The sequence below is a fragment of the Marmota flaviventris genome, chromosome 6, assembly GCF_047511675.1.
Source record: "Marmota flaviventris isolate mMarFla1 chromosome 6, mMarFla1.hap1, whole genome shotgun sequence".
NCBI lineage: Eukaryota > Metazoa > Chordata > Mammalia > Rodentia > Sciuridae > Marmota > Marmota flaviventris.
In genome coordinates, this window is record NC_092503.1 from 140677053 (window position 1) to 140692838 (window position 15786).

Genomic DNA, 15786 nt, shown 5'->3' on the forward strand with positions numbered 1-15786 from the left:
GAAGCTCTGAGGCCACAGTGAGATCAGATCTATGTGAATATGACTTGAAAAATCTCAAAATTGAGTAAAAATGGAATGGCCATTATTAGGTACTGGGGAAACAAGATGTTGTATTCCTAACTTTTAAAATTGAGGTTACGGAGATCAAATTTTCTCCATGTTCCCACAAAATGTTGTGAATTTTCATGAAGTCTGGTCTCTATTAGGGAAGGATGTAGCCAACATTTACTGAATATCCACAATGTTTCAAGGATATCTTGAAACACAACAATTCTGTGAGGTGTACATCATTATCCGTACTTTAGATATGAGATTGCTAAAACTCAGAAAGCTCAGGCAAAGTGATTGTGGCTTGGAGAGAGTGGAGAAGTGTAAGTCCTCAGCCAACTCCTAGTATGTCATCTTAACCTTTATCCCAGGCTGTCCCATGGCCCATCCCCTTGGCCTTCACCTGGGGCTGGCCCATGGCCCATGTACCTGGCCTTCATAGCCGACTTCCTCCTCCACATGACCCCATAGAGCCCTGAATACTACCATGCTTGGTGCTTTGGTGTTTCCACACTTGAGACTCAGATTTCTGAGGGTAATTGATGGTGACCCCAGTCCTCAGCAGAACTCAATGGTGCTAGCCACATGAAATAAAAGGCTCAAATATGCAATCAAGCATCAGGACAGGAAGGGACAGAGAACCTATCTAAGGAATATTTGTCATTTTCAGAAATAAGTTAAGGAAACTTTGAGTGAGTTGCCTGAGAACTTTGGCATTCCCTCTGGAGGGGGCCATGCATGCCCAGGGGGCTCCTCCTCCACCTGCTGCTATCGCAACAAATAGCCTTTTAATAACAGCCCTCACAGCAGCTCATGGCTTTCTAGAGAGACAAGGTTAAATATCAAGGTGGCAAATCCTGGGCTCTCCTTGAGCAGGGGTTAAGAAGTTAATTGAGGCTAAAATCCCAGTCCAGCCCAACAACCCTGTCCCTTGTAGAGAGAAAATGGGAAACACATAGATGGGATGGATTCTGTATATGTATGTTGGGGGTGGGAGGTGGAGGGAAAGTCCTCTTTCCAAGTGACATTGATAAGCTTTATTTTCAGTTTTGGCCACTAGTGTAATGGTTCTTTATAGGAGAATCACCGAGGGGCTTTTAAGAAAGAAAAACAAAGAAACAAACAAAAACCAGTGATAGGCTCCACCACGACCAAGTGACTCTAGATAGTAGGGCCATTCATTGTTAAACTCAAGGGTATCCTGCAAGGAATACTGAACTTGAGCTGTGTGAATTTGGTTGAGTTACTGAATCTTTCTGAACCTAGGTTACATAATACTTTCTTCAAAGACCGGTCGTCAGAGTTACTTATGGAAACTCTTCAGGTTTCAGGGTTATTTATTCTCCCTATTTTAAATGGAGAAGGGTCTTAGTGATCATCTAGTTCTACCTCTATTGATGGAGGGGGTAATGCTCATGTCAAATTAGGCATCTTGACACGAAATCTGATATTCTTTCCCGATGCAACACCCTTGCCTCTCCGCCAGACACAAGCACTTCCCACGTAGCTTCTGTCATTTCTCAGAGGCCCAGGAGCTCAGCAAAGGTGGCCTGAGGCCTCTCAGTCTTGAGGGTTCTCTCTGCAAACTTCCACCTACAGAATATAAACGCATCTGCACAGCTGGCAGAAGCTGAGACCGCTGCAGAGGATGGACTTGCTGTTTTATTTTCAGGACCCAGGACAGAGTTGACTTTGGTTTGTCCATTTTTTCCCAAGTGGCGATAACCTCACTGAATGATCTGCAGAGAGGATGTTGCTTAGTCAGGAGCATATGGAGGCAGCGCGGGTGCCCAGCTGGGCCAGGGGACCTTCCTGGCACAATCACCAATTAACCATCCCTGTGCTGGCCCTGTCCTCGGCCTGTAGATGCTGGGGACTGTGCCAGGCCCCTGTGTGTGCTCTCTTGTGTTTTGTACACATGCCTTTCCCCCCAGCAGAACTGCCAGCACTTGAGCACCTCTCTGCAATGCTATTCTAGCAGCTCGTTTGCTTGATCGTATTGTTCAACAATGAAAGAACAACAATTTGCTAGACACCGAATATGCTCTCAGCAGTGAGAATACAACAGATTCTACCTTCCTGATGCTTCTATTTTAGAAAGGTGAAAATAAACACCAAGGCAGGGCAGGTGGAGAAAATCAGGGCAGGTAGGATTGGGGAGACTGAAGACCTCTTTGAAGAGGTGACCAAAGCAGAGACCTGAATGCAGTGAGGGAACAGGACATGCAAATTTGTCCTCCGCCATAGGAGGAGAGGACAAAGGGAGAGTGTCCCTCTCCTAGGCAAAAGGACACTGTGGGTAAAAACTCAAGAGCATGTCTGGATGCTTCCAGAAGAGAAAGAAGATCAAGAGGGCTGGAGGGAAATTAGCAAGGGGTGGGGTGTCAGGAAAGCAAAGGACAGGATCACACAGAAACTCTGGAAGCTTCGTATTCAATTTAATTGTCAGGCTGCTAGGAATCTTCCACTGGAAGATTCAGGGCAGGAGAGGGACAACTTTGAATTTACATTTTAAAGGATAATTCTGGCTGCTTTGTGGAGAATAGATAGGAGAAGGATAAGAGCAGGGACAGGGAGGTGAATTAGGAGGCAAATTCAGAGAGCTCAGAGCAGTGTAGAGCTCAGAGGGTAAGGACGGTGATCAGGGAAATGGTTGGATCCGGGCTATTTTTAAAGGAATTTCCGACAAGATGCATGAAGAAGGATAAGAAAACTCAAAAAAAAAAAAAAAAAAAAAAAAAAAAGATTCTTAAGTTTTATCTCTTAGTTGAATGAATGGATGAATTATTTTAGTTCTGAATGGAAGATGTTTAGAAGATGAGCTGCAAGTTTTCAAACATTAACAAGTTTGAATTGAGAGCAAAGTATCTACTAAGAATCAGCTGCACAAGTTGCTTATGGAGACCAGCTGGCCTGGAAGTAGGTAAGGAACAGCCTCCGGAGCAGTGGGGGTGGTTAACGAGGACCTGAGGGGCCATCAGGGCTGCTGCAAAAGTCGTCTCAGAGCCCGGAGTGCGTGCGAGCGTGTTCCCACGTGCATGTGCGCATGCGTGTGTGGGTCTGGGATGAGATGCGTAAAGCAGGCAGCAAGCCAATCAGAAGTCAAGATGGAAGAGCAACGTCTTCAAAGAATCTGCAAAATGTCTTGCTAACACGAGTAGCGAATTCTTCGCTAAGAACCCAAGTGCCTGCTGAGCCTGGGGACTCGGATGAGAGAACCTCTGCTCTCTTCTCATCTCTTTAGAAGCCCTGGGCCACCCTGGGTTGGGGAGAGAAGAGGCAGGTGGACCTTCAGAGCTGGAGGAACTCACCATGGTGAAGAAGGCACGAGGAGGGCAGGGGTCAGAAAACCAGGCTTCAAGGGCTGGCAGAAATCTAGAAACGTGAAGGATCATTTTCCTCCCCGGAAGAATTAGGACGAAAAGAGCAGAAAAGGAGGATTCTCTCCATGCGCACTTCTCTAAGACAAGTCAGTGAACATGATGCTTGATCTGGTCCAGGAATGAGGGAGGGATGATGGAGACCATGGTCACCATGAGAGGAAAGAACAGGCAAATCCTGGGGCAGCAAGAGGAGGGTGATGTAGCAAGGAGGAGGGGGAGGCAGGAGCCAGCGCCACCGACCTGAGGCACACCCTGCGCCCTGCCCTGTCCTCCATCTCTGTTCAGCCCCCCTTCAGCCCCGGAGCTTCCCCCTCCCCCGTGCCAAAGCACAACTCCACGGTGGGTGAGAGGGAAGTGATTATAACCTGCAAATCCCTATGACATTCCTAACACCCTGATTTATATTTAATAACAGCCCAAAGTGCTTGCATTAGCAGCTATTAGTCCGTTCGCCTGTGCAGGGAGGGCCTTCCCCTCTCTCCTTCGTCGCAGCCATAAAGCATAATAAAAAAATATAAAAAGAGGGTTTTGTGGATTTTAGAGCGATTTCCCATTAATTGCTTCTCGGAGCATTGTAAACTATCGGATGGCAGCTGGGGAGGTTTGTACAAATCTTCAAATCCCAAAGTGAAATCAAACAGATAAAATCCCAAGTACAGTCAGCCGGGTCTCCCGAGACTTCTAGAAGCTGCAATGGCGGCAGGTACAGTGCAGGGAAGGCAGCTCCTTTCATGGATTTCAGATCCCCGATTTTGCTGTCTGAATATTGACACTTATTTTTACCACCTGCTTCATTCCCCATGCTCCATGCTACCTCCTCCTTCCCCTGCTATTGTCCTGTGTCTAGTCTGGGCCATTGTCATCTCTGGCAGAGAGGGGATGACTCCGCTCCGGCTGGTCCCCTACCTCCAATGACAGTTCCGTCCCATCCATGTGCCACAAGGCCACCAGTGTCCTGGTTCTCACTCCTCCTCAGTGAGGTCTCTCCCTGGCTTCCAAGAGAAAGGACAAATCGCTCAGGACGCCAGGCTTCCCAAGTGGACTTCCTTCAGGCTTCATGGTGTGACAGCCTGGTGCCTCACTGGTACCCTGGTCTGCAGAGCGTTTAATTTTCCCTACATGGCATTAGGATGCTCCAGTCATCCCCCTCTTTCTAAAATTCCTTCCTTCCTCTTTCTAACACTTTTGCCTAAATAAGTACTAATAATCTCTCCCAGACGACCCCACGTTGCTCTGCTCCTATTACTAGGGCTACACAGATGTCCTTTGACTTATGATAGGGTCGTGTCCCAATAAGTGCATTGTAAGTTGGAGAGATCTGAAGTTGAAAATGGATTTAATACACCTGACCTGTCAAGTGCCTCAACTGAGCATCACGGCCTTCTGCAGGGGTGGTTTTTTTCTCCCTGATGGGGGCTAATCAGGAGCTGCAGGTGGTGGCTGCTGCCCAGCATCACCCAAGAGGATCCTGACAGGAAAAGGTCCAAATTCAAAGTCTGAAGCATGGCTTTTACTGAATGTGCATGGCTTTTGCACCAACGTAAAGTTGAAAAATCACAGATGGAGCGATTGTAAGTGGGGGACCATCTGCACTTGCATGGGGTACCCTCCTTGTCTGTACCTGGGTCCCCTCTTTCTTCAGACAGTGCCTTGTGCTCTTTGATGTTCTGCTTCATTTCCTGGGTGCAGTTTCCCAGCTAATGCATCTCTAGGCATAAATGCAGGTCCTATGTTGACTGTACTGCCCACCTGATTAGTTTCAGGGTGGCCCTCGTACCACTCATGGTGGTGTTGGTACACTGCCCCTTCCCACCCGGAATCATGCTTCCCAAGGGCAGGAGCCTCTGAGTTCCACAGCACAGGGCCTGGCACACACTACTAATGACCATTTACTCCTTTTAACGTACGCTGCCTGTAGCACTTACCAGCTTGAGATGAAATCTTAGCATTACTATTTATTAGCTAGATGAGGGTGGAAAGGTCATTTAAAGACTCTTTCCTTCAATTTTCCTTTCTGGAGAAGGAGGAGAATCTTAATGCCCATTTTAAAGGATTGCTAAGAGCATCAAAGGGTAGGCAAAGTGACTACCTCGTAAGAACTCAATGCACGGGAGAGAGTGTTCAGTGTGTTTATTGGTGCAAATATATTCCGGGGAAGTTCTGCCTCTCAGCCTTTCAAACATCCCCTCACCCCCTGGGCAGCTTCTGAGCCTTCTTTACCTGACACCTCTTTACATTTCACTTGATCGTGAGTGCTCTCCTTGGAGCACCCTTCAATAGCTCCCTCTTCCTCTGGCCCCTACTCTGTTCTGCAATTTCAGACTCTTGACCCAAGCGTCCCATGAACCCATTAATTGGGTTGCATTTCTCGACTGGAGCAGCCCCCTTTGTACCTCCCTCTCTGTCCTCCTTATAACAAGCCTGGAGTAGCAGGATGTGGATTGCAGTGCCCAAAGACCACACTTGGTGTGTGTGTGTGTGTGTGTGTGTGTGTGTGTGTTTTGTGTTACACAGATTGCTGGGCTGGCCTGAGACAGGAGACAAATACCCTGAAACTTCCATTCATGGACTGTCTCTACCAATCTCACTTGAGTGATCCAGTTAGTCGTTTGATTTCTCTGGAGCCGCTGATACCAGTGAGTTCACAGGCACAGAGAACTCCGCTAAAGTTAGGAGATTATTTACTTTTGGTAGAAAAACAACCGAGAAACATCAAGGAAAGAAAACCGTTAAATAAGAATTTCATTTAACATTAAGATCCTGAAGGTCGGAAAGCTGTCTAACTAGCTTTGTAAACACGAAGCATGTACCTGGGAAATGGGGACGTCACAACCTTGCGTCTTATCCTTTCGAGTGCTAAGAGGTTGGGGAGGGAGACCGTGCTTTCCTCTGGCTTTCCACTCACCTCTGCAAACACGAAGGGAGCGTCAAACTGGAAGCAGACGTGGCCGTGCTTGACGGCTTGAACCGACGCGGGGCCACACCGGTACATGCCTGGGTCACACAGAAGAAGGTAGCATGAGTTTTTTTCTGTCTCTAATCCTGCCCACATACTGGACAGTCCATAGCACTGAGTGGGGCACTAAAGAGACCAGACCTTGGTTTTATCACTGATTTTCCCCACATGCTCTCCCTGGCAAGAGAGAGCAGATGACCACTGTGTGTCATCAAGAGAGCTTCATAGGGTTCAATTCTCAGAACTACATATAAATAAATGAAATAAAGGTCCACTGACAATTAAAAACATATTTTTTTAAAAAAGAGAAACTCAAACCGAAACTGGAAGTCGGAAAGAACCTGGCAGCATTATTTCTGCATCTATTTTGCTACCTACAAACACAGATGCAGGTACGTTTGTATGAAGCTGTTGGCCTACCAGGGCTTATCCCTTTTTAAACTACTTCCTGGTATGCTGGGAATGTTAATTGTCTTTGGTAGTTGTGTTGTTTGTTTTGTGTTTTTGGACATCGTGGACAAATGTCAAGTTTAACTATAGAATTTGGACTTTAACCACACACCCTGGCCAATGCCCAAGCTGCATTCAGAAAGCCCTTGGGGTTCATGTTTACTTTTCTAGCATTCTTTAAATTTTAACCATACTTACTAAGAGATTAGCTGCCATTCTTCTTGGAAATCTCATGACTTACAACCCAGCACAGCGGAAAGTGTTAAACTTTCTTCCTTTCTGCCAAGTCTTAGAATACAGTGCCACTATGAATCGGTATTGTTTCTGCATAAATGCATATGTATACATTTTGCTATCTCATATCAACACCTGAGGAAGTAGACATAGATTATCAACCGTCCCCAGTTCACTAACTTTTTTTTGTATGAACATATTAAAGAGAAATGGGGGCTGAGGGACTTATGAAAATAGAGGGTCAGACATGGCTGCCACCGCTTCATAGAGTTGGCAAATTAGAAGACCAACGTCCACACATCCAAGTTTTGAAAGGAATCAAGTGACATGAAAAAAAAAAAAAACAGGTTCTGGAAGAACAATGTAAAGACTGATCTATAATTATTTGTCAAGTATTTTCTTTCCCACTTTATATCCGATCACCGTGGACCAGGGAAGGCTGAACTGTATTTTATAGCCTACTAAAAATGCTTACATAGTTATTTTTTTTCCTCTTGTCTTCAAAACTGCTTATCAAAGCAAGAGTAGATGAATTATATATATGAAGTTTTATATTCTTTTTCTAAAAGTTGTGAACTCATCAGGGGAAAGCTGACTATTGAAATGAAACTGAATCTGATTGACAGGTAGTAACTACCCTACACCTGCCCAGACCGCCCATACCCCAAATGCCAACATAAAAATGGAAATAAATGTCATCAGGGGAACGTTTCCCAGAGGATGATGCAGCCTTACCGTCGCTGTTTTCCTGGGGGGTGCTGTCCACAGCTTGCCAGCCTCCAAATCCCACAGGAAGATCAGGCCTGGTCATCCACGCTTCGTTCCAGCAGTGGTAATTCCTTAGAGAACACAATCGGAAGAGGTTAAACTTCACACCAGGTTTAGTACTTCAAGAAATCCAAAAGGCCTGGGTGTGGTGGCACATGCTATAATCCCAGCTGCTCAGGAGGCTGAGGCAGGAGGATCTCGAGTTCAGAGCCAGCCTCAGCAAAAACAAGGTGCTAAGCAACTCAGTGAGACTTTGACTCTAAATAAAATACAAAATAGGGCTGGGGTGTGACTCGGTTGTGGAGTGCCCCTGAGTTCAATTCCCGAAATCCACTCCCCCACCCACCTCCCCCTGCCAAAAAAAAAAAAAAGAAAGAAATCCCAAAGTGACCCCATGCATTTGCCAGCTTCACATAATTGGAATGGACTATGTTAAATCTGGGGATTCCTGGAAATAGCCTGGGACCTCAGGCTCAAGTTTGCTGGTCAGATCTGCTCCTGTTGGCACCCCATCCAGGGACTTCCAGGGTTGGCTGTGGCTCTCCCTCCACTAAGACCAGCTTCAAGGTCACCCAGAGATATTTCAATCAGTGCATTTAACAGTTTTGATCTCAACCTTTTCTTCTGCCTAACGGAATAGTTCTTGCTCTATGCTCTAGGGAAAGGGGATACGCACTGAAACAGAAACACTTATCTTTGAATTTCTTGTACATAGCTTCAACTATAAAAAGCATATTCCTTTGTAGCAATTAATAAGCAATACATACTTGTATTTACGGTCTTAGGTCATTGCCATAGAAACTATAACATCAGCTCCTGATGCTAATTCTCGACCATTCGTGGCCATTCCCATCTGGTGCTCAACGGGAAGAACAGGTTGTCAGGGTGAGTGTCTCTACCCTTTATCAAAGGTGGGCAACCCAGGAGGTAAGGGCCAGGCAAAATTCCTCAGAACTTTGCATATGACCCTTGAAGCAAGAACATGGAATAAAATGTCATTGTGAATTGTATTATTATGTCCTTGGAAAGACCTGAAATTATATGATCGCTCAGAATCAAACGAGAGCATATTAACCTCTGGGCACTACGGAAAATGTTCATATAGTAATAGCGATTTAATGATGGCGAGAGGGACTTACAGCCGTCTTTGTTTATGGCACTGTTGAATTTCAGATCCAACAGCCACCATTCTGTCCCTAACTGTCCTTGCACATGGTCCCATCTCTCCCGAGAGTGTAGCTCAGTTCTTTCTTTTTTTGGTACCAGGAATTGAACACAAGGATGCTTAAACCACTGAGCCACATACCCACCCCTTTTTAGTTTTTATTTTGAGACATGGTCTCACTAAGTTGCTTAAAGCCTTGCTAAATTGCCGAGGCCGGCTTTGAACCTGCAAACCTCCTGCCTCAGCCTCCTGAGCTGCTGGGATTAGAGGCGTGGGCCACCGCACCTGGCAAGTTGTAGCTCATTTCTGATGGACTCAGTTAAGAGATACTAATTTAACTCTGCATCCACTATGCACTGAGCAGCTTGCTAGGTGCTGGAGAGTCTGAGATGATCAGGACATAGATTCCTGCCCATAAAAGAATGGAGGAATGACAAAGGTGCACCCCACTTGGCAGCGCATTGTAGGTCTGCCAGGAGGCATAGAGGAGAATATCTATGTACTTAGAGAAGAGCTGGGGGTGACCCGTGACCCAGGGCAGGTAACTCAAATTAAAAAAAAAAAAACAATTGTTGAAGTGACGCATGCCAAGACAGACACGGATACTCACTTGGGGTGCCACTGGTCTCAGGAAGGGACTGTCTTGGGGTCTTAGGGAAGGCCTCCCAAAGTGAGAGTTGCTCTGAGTCCCAGAACATAAAGGGGAATAGAGTAGACAGGTACAGAGAATAAAGCAAAGTTGTAGAAGCATGAAATTGCAACTGTGGTGTGTTTGGGGAACTGTGTGCTGGTGGTTGGAATGTGCTGTGTGGTGGCACAAGAAAAGTGACCATAATTAGGGTGGGCAGGCAGTCCACACAAGTAGTACACCCAACAATCCTATGTTCCAGGCGCGGCTCCAAAACCTTTGTGTATATTAGCACATCCGATGGTCCCTGAACCGTATGAGTTCTATTATAATTATCCCCAGTTTACCAGGAAAAGAAGCTGAAGCACAGAGAGGTTAAGAACCTTGTCTTAGGTCACGCAGCAAGTTAATAGTAGAGCTGCCGGGTCTATGCTCTCAAACTCTGAGTAATCCAGTAGGTGAGGATACGACTGTGAGATACTTTTCTGTCAAGTTAATAGTTGTGCTTTAGATTTAGGTAATAAGAAGCCATTGGAATCATTCAAGAAGGAGAGTGAACTTTGCAAATCTGTGTTTGTGGAAGTGGATGGAGAGGCCAGAGCGGAGACGAAGCTGACTCCTTCGACCCAAGACCCTCCCACCCTGAAGTGCTGCAGTGGTCTGCCATGGACCAAAGCTTTCAGTACAGGGATGGCTGTCACCAGGGAGAGGGAGAGAGCCATCTGAAGACTTGCAGGGCTCCAGGGAGTGCCATGGCTTTGTCACTGAGACTCTGAATAAAGAAGGAAGAGCAGAAGGTTTGTGCTGGGGGTGGTGGGTGAGGGTGGGTGGCCAGCTCAATGGTGGACACACTGGACGTTGCCTGCCTGTTGGAAATCCAGGAGATGTAACCAAGAGGCACTTGCAGCACCGGATTGAACACGGAGGAAGTCACTTTGGGTCCTTATGGGTGGTGAAGGATGTGACAAAAGCCAGTTTGGGATGAAGGAACAAGAGGCAGCACAGATTCTTCCCTAAAGAGATCTAAGCTGTGAAGGGAAGAAGGAAAGAAGGGGTGGCGGCCGGCACATGACACAATGCAAGAAGACAGCTTTGATTATTTAAGTGAGGAAAGACCTCTTGTGGAGGGAAGAACTGGGAGAGAGGCTGAGGGAATAGAGAGGCTCAGATTCCAAGAGTGCAAGAGGATGAGCCAGGAGCATTCCGCTGGGCAGGTGTAGGAAGCAAGGCAGAGTCTGTTGGGCCAGGAGAGAGGCGCAGGTGGGATTGGGGTCAGTGTGGATCCCTTAGCAGGAGCAGGAGGCTGGTTGCCACCTGAGAGCCACTCTATCTCTGCTCTGAAGCGGGAGGGAAGTTGTACATGTTAAATAATGTGTGTGCTAGCCTCCTTCCAGGACAGCAAAGAGTGCCCCAGTCCACAGAGGGATCCAGGGGAAAATAGCAGTAAGACATTTGCAATCCCGAGTGGACACCGTCCTGCCTCCTCTACAATCTTTGGTGTTTGGATACCCAGGCTTTCTCTGCTACCCCATCACTTCAGATTAATAGGCTCCAGGGTGTCCTTATTTAAATTCAAGTCTCCTTGACAAGGATAGCCCGAAACAAGATAAATATGCTTTGCACTTCAGATCTCAAGTAAAGACTTTCATTGAAGATATTTCTTTTCAAATGACCAGAGCTGGAGAAAAGTTTCTTTTTGCTCATTAAGACATTGAACTGGTGACATGATATTTCCTTTCCAGTTTCAGTTGTGACTGAGAACGTTATCTGTGTTGAGGATCAGAGAGTTTTATAGTAGGATCAGGAACTTGCAGGCATGGGGTGGGGTGGAAGAGAAGTGACATCTCCTGGTGGGGATGGACTTGACCAACTGGGGCCAAGCCAGTGGCTCAGCTCCCAGGCTGGCCATGAGCAGGGCAGAGGGGGCTTCCTGCACAGCTGTGGGTGCATCTTGCATTGTGCGATATTCTGTGCTCGGGGATGGCTGGGGGAAATGCCACAAGGATTTACTTTTGGCAGATATAACTCTGTGTACACATGCTTGTCTAGATCCCAAGTTCTCCCATGAAAGAAGCTATCATTTACAGACATTTAAAATTTTGTTTTTGTTTGTTTTAGAACATTGACATGATTTATAGAGACACTGGTTGGAAAGGGAAAAATTATCTCTTATTATCAGATAGTTATCATTTTTGATGCAAATGTGTGAACACGTTTCTGGGGAGCTGAGATTCCATTTAGTGCCAGGTCCCTTTGACTTGCTAAATTTTCATGCTAAATTCTTTTAGCATTAAAAAGTTGAATTGACAATGATAAAAATAATACATCATAAAAAATTAATATGTATGTATTTGTGGGACACTGACATTTTGATGCATGCACACTCTGTGGCAGGATTACATCAAGCTAATTAATGTATCTAGCATCTCACTTACCATCTTTTTTGTGGTGAGAATATTTGAATATGCTCTCAAAATTATAATAAATTTATAATTTATCACAAATTATAAATTTTGAAATATATAATTTGTTTTTATTAACTATAGTCTCCATGCTGTGCAATAGACCTAAAATACTTACTCTTCCTGTACAGATATTTCTTGATTTAATTTATTCCAGGTTAGGAAATATGTGCTGGTTCCTGAAATGCTCTCTTTTATTTTAAAATTTTCTTTCCTGGGCTGGGAATGTGGCTCAAGCGGTAGCGCGCTCGCCTGGCATGCACAGGGCGCTGGGTTCGATCCTCAGCACCACATAAAAATAAAATAAAGATGTTGTGTCAACCAAAAACTAAAAAATAAATATTAAAAAATTCTCTCTCTCTCTCTCTCTCTCTCTCTCTGCCCCCCTGTCTCTCTAAAAAACAACAAAAAAATCCTTTCCTAGATCCATAGTAGTCTTTCTGTTTTCATCTTGCAATTTCCACTTTTTTCTTATTTATTCCCTTATCCTCAGCACTGGAAATGGACCTTTTCAAAGGAGATGCTAAATAGAGTTATCCTCCTTATCCAAGACCCCAGTAGATGCCTCAAACCCAGGATAGTACCCAACCCTATCTATATACTTTGTTTATTCTTGCACACACATACCAATGATAGGGTTTCATTTATAAATTGGGCACTGTAACAGATTAACTACAATGATGAACAGTAGAAGAGAACAATTATAAAGCTATACTATAATAAAATTTGTGATAAAGAATGTGGTTATGCTTTTTCTTACCCTCTTGTCCAAGGGGGTTACTTAAATACAAGTACTGTGATACCACCACAGTTGATATGTGAGCCAAGATGACTACTAAGTGACTAATAGGCAGGTAGCATATACAATGCGGATACTCTGGACAAAGGGACGGTTCATGCCTTGGGTGGGACGAAGCAGAATGGTGTGAAATTTCATTTATTACTCATGATTTAAACATTATGCAATTTAAATTATGTAATTTAACATGTAACTTAAAAACTACAAATTGTTTATTTCTGGAATTTTCCATTTAATGTTTTCAAACCATGGTTGACCACATGTAATTGAAACCATTCAAAGTGAAAACACTGATAAGTGGGGATGACTGTATTGGTTAAAAGAATTGTGAGGACATCTCTTGACAAGGCAGGTGTTATTAAATCTTTGTTTTCTTGTTTTTAAGATTCCAAGTTTTATATTTTCTTAGAGCCTTCATTTGAAACCCAAGTTTCTATTTGAGAGTCAAATATGCAATGTCCCTTTAATGTTAAAAAATTATAAGCCTCTATACTGATCTAGTTTTCTTATTATCTCGTTTGAAGCAAGGTGTGTAGAAATTAAAATAAAGGTCCCATCTCGTGGAGTGCTGTCTGATTAAAATGAAAACATTTTTTTTTGTGGAGAGAATGATAGAGATGACAAGTGAAGACATTTCTGCTTTTTGTTACTTCCCATGTTTTGTGCTGTGACAGCTAGTAATTTTAAAACTCCTTCCAAGGATGCTAATAAATCAATAGCATTGGTACAAAGGATCCAAGAACTTTCACCAAAGGCTTCACTAGAAAGACAGCACCAGGCACTGCTAGTGGACTCCACATGGGGTGTTGCAGCTTTGCTTTGGGTTATCCTTTGATTTGATAAACCCAGTTGCTTTGAATTTTCACATGGGAATCCATCACACAAATGCAAAGACAAGTCCCTAAAAGTGTTTATCCTAGCATAATTCATAAGAAGGAAGAGTTGGGAACCACCTCATTATCTAATACATGATTCAGTATTTTGAAACCCAAAATAGAATGCTGTTGTCCATACACAGGCAGATCTATGTTTGTTATCCAGGAAAGATGTCAATGGCATGATCATTTATCAGAAGCACACTAGAGAACTCCATATACAGTGTGTCCCTTGTATGCACTTATGTGTGGAAGGTGAGACTTCAGTGACTCCAATTACCCTTGCCCTTGTATGATTCTCTTGAGAGCAAGCAAAATCTATGAACAGGATGGAAAATCATTCCTGTGACTGCTACCTTACATGCCACGTAGGATTTGTAATTAAGGTTACTGATCTGTTGAGTTTGAGTTACTTAAAAGGGTGAGACTATCAGGATGAGCCTTGCCTAATCAGATGATCCCTTTAAATCTGGTTCTACAGGTCAAAGATAGAGCAGGTCAGGCATGAAAATAGCAAAGATACTCCCCTACTGGATAAAAGAAGATGGAAACTTCTATGAGTTCTACAGCTGCAAATAACTGACTTTTCCCAGAATCTGAATAAGGCTGGAAGAGGACCCTGAGCATCAGACAGGAGAGCAGTCCCAGAGAACACTATTATCATTCCATGACCCTGAACAAAAGACCCATCCAACCTGTACCCAAACCTCTGACCCACAGAAACTGATAATAATTTGTGTTGATTTAAGCTGCTAAATATGTGGTACTTTGCTACGGAGCAATAAAAAAACGCATGTAGCATACAAAGAGACATATAAAGGAACATTTAACAAAATGTTACAAATGTCTGAGTTGTTAGAAAGTGGATGATTCTTATTTTGGTTTTTGCAATGTTTGAAAACTTTTATAAATAGCATGTATTAGTGTTCTTCTCAAAACATTATGAGGATTATTTTTATCAGAAGAAGAGAAGTAGAGTTCAGAGTCTTCCCTGGTCCTGACAGTGGTTGGGTCCTATTTAGAGGTGCAGGAGCCCATGAGACGGAGGAGAGCTGGACCCAAGCTGAGACCAACATAGGCTTCGGGGCTCTTGTGCTATGTGTTCAAAGCAAATTAAATGGTTAATTTAAGGAAGAAGTTCTGTTCTGCCTCTAACTTGGCTCACTGTTTCAGCATTCCTCTGGGTCATCTCATTTACAATCTGTCCAGAAAGGTTTCAGAGAAAAAGAGTCTTTAAAAAGAAAGAAATGTGGGCTTGTAATTTTGTTTGTGTAGCTTTATAAGGGCTCAAGGGAGAGCACAAATAAAAAGGGGGAAAGCCCTGTAGGAGATATCTTGAACCAATGTCAAGTGTAAACCAAGTCTTTGAATTCTTTAATTGCAAAAATGGAAGGGGAGAGAAGACAGGCACTTGGATATCTTGCAAATTATTTGTAAAGCAGGATGGACAGACTGACTCTCTGATTCTGCCAGGATATTCCTAATACAGGAAAAGATATTGGAAACAAGGACTTCACACCTTGGGATTATCACACTCTGGCCATTCCAATGGCAGTGGAGAGGGCTGGGTAAGCATTGGTGGAAAGAAATGGGAACAGTTTGGTGGACTCTGAGGCTAGCCAACCATCAATAAACCACTTCAAAGTGGACATGAAATCTGAGATGGAAGAAAAACTTGTCAGGAAATAAAATGAAGCTGGATGACAGAAAGGAGTTCTTAAGAGAAGGGACGCAGGCTGGAGTACCACACTCCTTCCAAATCCATCTGAGATGAAACCAGGAAGGGGCACGTGGAAGCCCCCTGGGATCACGTGAGTCAAAAGTCAGAGGTCCAATCAGGTGGACACTAGGCTGGTGGCCCCACCCCTTGAGGCTCAACAGCTTCTGATGCCTCTCCATGGGAGCCACCTGAGCAGGTCCTGGGTAATCGGTATGAACAGCCTCCTTAGTGTGGTGCTGCTTGTGACAGAGGTGAGGGGAGGATGAGGATGCTGTTGTAGGAAATAGTTGCCCACCAA

General features: G+C 44.4%; 1 protein-coding gene across 2 annotated transcripts in view; it reads right to left on the reverse strand.

The window, feature by feature from the left end:
- Positions 1 to 15786, reverse strand: part of F13a1 (coagulation factor XIII A chain) — a 164385-nt gene that overhangs the window by 37616 nt on the left and 110983 nt on the right. For both annotated transcript variants that reach the window (XM_027948066.2, XM_027948065.2), the window contains exons 9-10: positions 7807 to 7910; positions 6337 to 6425 (exon numbers count right to left, since the gene is read on the reverse strand). In XM_027948066.2, coding sequence (XP_027803867.2) covers positions 6337 to 6425; positions 7807 to 7910 — 193 coding nt within the window. The remainder of the gene's footprint in view (positions 1 to 6336; positions 6426 to 7806; positions 7911 to 15786) is intronic.